This window comes from Pteropus alecto, unplaced genomic scaffold (genome assembly GCF_000325575.1).
Source record: "Pteropus alecto unplaced genomic scaffold, ASM32557v1 scaffold125, whole genome shotgun sequence".
Lineage (NCBI taxonomy): Eukaryota > Metazoa > Chordata > Mammalia > Chiroptera > Pteropodidae > Pteropus > Pteropus alecto.
In genome coordinates this window covers 4,540,472-4,546,444 of record NW_006436888.1, presented here as the reverse complement: position 1 = coordinate 4,546,444, position 5,973 = coordinate 4,540,472, and the positions used below count along the sequence as shown (strand labels likewise).

The following is a 5,973-nucleotide window of genomic DNA, read 5'->3' as shown; positions in this document are numbered from 1 at the left end:
TGAATGGCAATAAACTTGAAATTTAAAGAAGGCCTACAAATTTGGAGAAATAATAAGAGCAATGTAGTGAAATGGGGCTAGCAATTGTCAATGATTTTTGGAATCTTACATAACTGCTGATTGAAATAATCCCTCCCTTTTGACTGAAGTCATTTTTTTTTTTTTTTTAGGCAAGGCAACCGTTGGTTGACCTCACAGATTGCAAGGACCTTGTCAGCTTACAATCTCTTTATTTTTTATTTTTGACGCCTATAGCACCCGGTCTTCCTAGGTAGTCTCTCATCCAAGTACTAACCGGGCCTGACCCTGCTTAGCTTCCGAGATCAGACGGGATCGGGCTTGTTCAGGGTAGCCTGGCTGTAGACAAGTTTTCCTCATTTTTAAACTACAGACAGCCCTTGCCTTCTGGCCTCAGTGGGATTGGAAGAGATGTTGAAAGAGGTGTTCCGAGTCGAAATACAAAGGCTCGTCGAATGGGGCTGTTGCAGAAGTCCTGGCAGCGACTGGACTTGCCGAGAGGATGGGCGGTGGGAGGCAGAGGGCTGTGCCGCTGACCGCTGTGCCTCTGCAGGTGTGGAAGGCGGTAGGCTGGCGCCTCATCGCCCTCTCCTTCGGGCTCTATGGCCTCCTTTATGTCTACGAGCGGCTGACCTGGACCACCAAGGCCAAGGAGAGGGCCTTCAAACGCCAGTTTGTAGAATATGCCAGTGAGAAGCTTCAGCTCATCATCAGCTACACTGGCTCCAACTGCAGCCACCAAGTCCAGCAGTGAGTGTCCCATCAGTTTTGCGGGGCCAGCGCCGGCTCCCACAGTTCAAGACTTCTCTCTGGGTTTCCTTCTAACCTCAGTGTGGGAACCATTGGGTCCTGAGCATTTTCTGACCCTGACCTTCAGCCATGCATTGCTACCTTGAGGCCAGGAATGGGGAGAGCCATCTCACCAGGGACACCTATGTCCTTGGTTGGCACCAAGTGGGTGTCTGGTCCCCCAAGGAAGGAGGATGGGGTAGACAAGTGACATTACTTGTAGGATCTTTTTAAAGGTTGCTTTGAAGGGCTTGGATTGTGGATGAAGCTTTGTTGTTCTAAGTCGCAGCCCGTTCTCCATGGTGTATCTTGGGTGGGAATGGATCCTTGAGCTGGTGGACAGGGATGACGTGCTAGCTGCTGTGTCGCAGGCCCTTTGCTAGGCATTTTGCGTCTAATTTTTCGTATTCTCCTCCAACCCTTTAGAAGTAGACTTTTTTCCCCCTTGGCATCTGCTTTTTTAAAATAGAGAAATAGAGATTTAATAGATTTAAGAGTAGTCACTTGTCTCTTGTCTGCTGATTAGCAGCAGAGCCAAGATTTGTGTTCTGGTCTTTTGTGCCCAAACTTGAGCGTGCTGCTCTCTGCCTGGTTCTCACACACAAGTGATGCCAAGTGTGTGCAGGGGTCGTGATGTAAGTGGTCTCAGTAGTGGGTTGGGGAGATTCTGCCAAACCAGGACTGGTGAGGGGCAGAGCCACCAGCAGGTGACAGATGGGCCCAGCTGCTACTTTGCTCATGGTGGGTCAGATTTAGCTCCCAGCAGTGTTCTGCAAAACAGCCACATAACCTGGTTGGTCCTAACTCTCTTCTCCTCAGGGAACTGTCTGGGACTTTTGCTCATTTGTGCCAGCAAGTCGATGTCACCCGGGAGAACCTGGAGCAGGAAATTGCTGCTATGAATGAGAAAATTGAAGTTCTTGACTCACTTCAGAGCAAAGCGAAGTTGCTCAGGTAAGCGTGACCTGGGTGGTGGGAGGTGGTTGGCTTGTGTGCGGTGCAGGCACATTGGGAGCTTCGCTGCTTGTCTGTGTCTTGGGCGTGGACACAAACCTCTCTGGTGGGGATTTAGCTCACTCGTGTGTTAAAAGTCAGCTGAGCACCTGCCGGGTGCCAGATACGGTGCCAGTGCTGGAGGCCAAGTAAGATGCAGTCACTGCCCTCCGGGCTCTTGCAGTTAGGGCCGCGGTGGCTGCAGAAGAAACAAACAGCGTGGGACTGTGAGGTTACAGCTCACTGGCACCTTTTCCTTAACTGCAGCATCTTAGGCACTTGACATGAACTGTTCCACTCAATCTTCAACATCCTTTCAGGGCTGATCATCATTTCCATATTATAAAAAGGAAAATTGGGGCCTACAGAGGTTAAATAACTTGTTCAGAATCTCACCGCAAATGGTCAAGCTACGAGTAGAAGAATCCGGGTGTCCTCTGTCACTGCACGTTGATTGTCCTTTATTGTCTGCTGTGCGTCGGGTTAGACCCAGCATACATATCTTACTCCACTTCTCTTTGAGCCCAGGGAGTGGGGCATGTCAGCATTTTTATCCACAGGGAAGCTAGTGAGGTACAAGCAACCGGCAGAGCCCAGATTGGAACCCAGATTTGCACAGAATCTCTGTTGAAAGTCAGGGTTTGCTCCAGAGAGTATTGATCTAAAGAGTCAGGATCAGGAGTCCTGGGTTCTGGTCCAGGCACTCGTGTTCGGCAAATCACTGAGCTTTCTTTCCTGTGTCATTGTTTTCATCTGTAAAATGAAGTCAGATTTCATGACACAGCCACAGAGCCGAATGTAAAAATACTCTGCAAAAATTCTCGGCCCACTCAGCCCGAGATAACATCAGCACGTGGGGACCCTGTGCTTCCTGCCCCCGCTCCTGACGTCAGCACCCCAGGGGAGCTGCATCAGAGGGCACTGCTCCAGCCCCCTCAGCAGATAAATGGACTTCCCCTTCCCCACTGCGACGCGCCTCCCGCCCACCACTCTAGGCAGACGTTTTTCTAGGGACATTGCTCCTCCCCTAGGAACTCTCAGGGTGTGTGTGGGAGGGTGTCTGCTGCTTGTCAGCCACTGGGACAGTGAACCTGAAATGGGACAGGCAGGAAAACTGAGTTCCTGCCAGTTCAGGGTGGTCTCAGGGCAAAGCAGACACGGCTCGATGGTCAGAAAATCCTGCCTTTCGTCGGCCTGTAGGAAGTGGTTTCACCTCTTTGGGCCTCACTTTATCAGTTATTACTACTACAAAAATCACCATTTCTCTGCAGGAATAAAGGGGGCTGGATGGACAGTGAACTCAACATGTTCATGCACCAGTACCTGCAGCCCAGCAGATAGTGGGCAGCCTGGAGCCAGAGCCTGCCTGGAGAAGGGGCGGTGCTGCCAGCCGCGTGGGACTCCGCCAGGGCCACGTGCAGCTCCCGTCCGTTGCTGCCGCTGTGAGAATGAAAGCACCCACTGTCTCGTACCGTTTTGAGCCCTTCAGCACTAGTTACTTTCCCCCCTCCTCCTGCAGGAAGATTTTCGGCTCGTGTCCCTAAAGGAGACTTTTTTTTTTTCCTAACGACAGCTGTGGACAGCATGGTACCGAGGAGTTAAGTCTTCTCTTTGCTTTGTCAGGTTCACTTGATAGTCATTTGAGTGCTCGATAAGGCCTTGGATCTCCTAGCACTGCGGAATGCCTGCCAGAAGCCTCTCAGGGTACGAGGCAGGCAGCTTCCCCTGCGGCCAACACGAATCCGGACCCGAGCACGTGTGTGTGCCTCGTGCCCCAGCACACCTGCCAGAAGGGCCACCTTCGGGGATGGTTGGGTTTTCTTCCCAGATTGTATCAGCAGTAGTTCCATCCCAGAATGTCTTGTGGCTTGTGTCTCCGGTCCTTCAGCTTTCCTGCTTTGTCCCACGTGCAGAGCCTTTCAGACACGTCTGGGGGCTCAGTACGGACACTTTGGGTTATAGGTGAGGTGGGCCCTGTGCCGCGAGAGGGAGGAAAGATGCTGCAGAGGCAACTGGAGCAGTGAGAAGAGCTGAGGGGAGCTGGCGTGCAGGGGTTGTGTCCCTGTCCCATGCCTGTGCTGTCCGAGGGGCAGCTGTTACCATGACGACGAGGGAGGTCCCTCCCTTCTCTTCATTGTGTCCCTTGTTCTAGTTTCGGTCCTTGGCTTGTGTAGTTTGGTTTTATTATTGGTGAAGGACGGCTCGGTCCAGGTTGTTAAAGAATGTAGTAGAAGGAAAGATGAGGAAGGAAGGGGACTTTGGCAGCAGGCTGAGGAGTGGGCCCCACTCAGGATGGCTGGAGAATGCGGAGTTGACGCAGACCTGTGCCCTGCACGTGACCTCTCTGAGGGGCTCGGGAGCTCTGAGAACGCACCCCACTAGTTCGATTGCATCCTTGCTACGCCCCTTAAGAGACATGTCCCCACCCCCACCTCAGCTGAAGCTGCCCTTGGCCACCAGTCCTTTGGACTAAGCCTGTAGTGCTAGTGATGCTGCAGTTTGTCAAGAGACAATGTGGGAACCCCAGGACCCGACCTCCCACCTTCCCCAATCTCCAGAGCCTCTGACTGGTACCCATGTGGCCTCCTGTTGACTTTCAGAACTGTTTCCTGTGGTTGATTTGAGGGATCGTTACTGGTTGAAGTGGAGGAAGGTTCCTGTCTCCAGTGTTAACTGGGGCGTGCAGCTTTTGGGTGGCAGCCTTTGCAGTGCAAGTCAGAGAACATGCTAGATCCCAGCAGCACCTCTCCCAGAAAGGTGGGGCTCAGAGCTGGGGTTTATCCTGCTCTATTGAATCCACCGCTCTCCGGCTTCGGGGATGTGAGTTGGTGGCCTCTGCTCTCTAGCGGGTGGCTGCGTAGGTGCATCCTCTCCCGGTACCTGCTGGTTCTCCAAACCCTCAGTCTGCCCTGTTTTTTGGAACAAAATGATGGACTTTGCCAGGGCTGGCATGCAGTTGGATGACTTTCTGAGCAGTTTACCAGGCCTGGGAGGTGGTCACCTCACAGTGTGCCAGAGAAGTCAGTGTCACACAATTCCAATGAATTTTGTGCTTTTGAGGGGAAAAAATCATTTAGAATAACTGAACATGAATTTTTTTGATTGTAGCTCCTGGGCAATGAATGAAATTTTGAGCTTCTTATGCAATAAGTAGGATGCAATGTATACCACTGAGAGAGAGACTCTTTCTGAAAGAGCTGTGGCAGAAAACACTTTTATTTAATGCTGCTGACTTTGTTCTCTGTTTTTATGTTCACTTGCTGGAGAGCAAGACACGCTTGACACAGCAAGTTTTTTCTCTGATGTATTTAAGGTGATGTATTTGCCTGAATTACTCCTGTATCATTGCCGATAATATTGGAAACTAAAATAAAACTAGTTGGAAACCCTTTGTGGGCTCTCCTCAGTTTACTGTTCTTCTGCAAGCTGTATTTTGAAATGACCTTGATTTTATTTAAGGGGAGTTCCCATTGCAGGGTACGAGGCAGTGGGCTCATGCCTGTGGGCTCCTTCTCGCTCATAAAAGGAATCTGATGCTCTCAGCGCCGTAACTGATCATTAAGGACCCGGAAATCTAGAGTGATTTCTTTAACTGATTTCGCTGTAACTCGAAACCATTCGTTTTTCACTTAAGTCATTACTCAGACTGGTCATTACTCAGAACTTGGTCGTGACCTTTCTTTTTTGTTTTTTGACGGGCCCTCAGCAGTGGCTGCAGGCATGACTACTCAGTTTCCTTGGCTCTCCACATCTGTCCCCTGGGCTCCTGTCCCTTTCAGAGGCCTGTGCATCTTGGTGGATGGCAGCTGCATGCTTTCAGATTTCCAGGCCACAAACTCGGAGCATCAGCCTGGACTCCACCGTCACACGCTGCAGCCGGCCTTTCGGTTCCTGCCTGTAGCGTACACATCTAGACCCTGACCACTTTCCCCGCTGCATCACAACCACCCCTCCGAGCCAGCTTACTGCCCCCTCCCTCGGGCCCTCCTCCCGCCTCTCGTGTTTGCGTCAGGCAGCAGCCAGAGTGACCTTGACGTGGATTTGAAATAGAACTCAGCTCATGTTACTTCTCTGCTCAAAACACTGCTCTGGCTCCCTGTCCCGCTCAGAGCAAAGCCCAAGTCCTTGCAGTGGCCTTTGGAGGTCTGCACTGCCGCGACCCGCCCCTCACCC

The 5,973-nt window shown here is 51.6% G+C and overlaps 1 protein-coding gene and 1 pseudogene across 2 annotated transcripts in view; one reads left to right on the top strand and one right to left on the bottom strand.

The window, feature by feature from the left end:
* The window catches only part of MFN2 (mitofusin 2), a 26,876-nt gene extending 21,685 nt beyond the window's left edge, over positions 1-5,191 (top strand). For both annotated transcript variants that reach the window (XM_006914345.2, XM_025048566.1), the window contains 3 exons: positions 572-768; positions 1,627-1,761; positions 3,072-5,191. In XM_006914345.2, coding sequence (XP_006914407.1) covers positions 572-768; positions 1,627-1,761; positions 3,072-3,141 — 402 coding nt within the window. In that variant the 3' untranslated portion in view covers positions 3,142-5,191. The remainder of the gene's footprint in view (positions 1-571; positions 769-1,626; positions 1,762-3,071) is intronic.
* LOC112481853 lies at positions 247-365 on the bottom strand (annotated as a pseudogene).
* Positions 5,192-5,973: the final 782 nt, after the last annotated feature.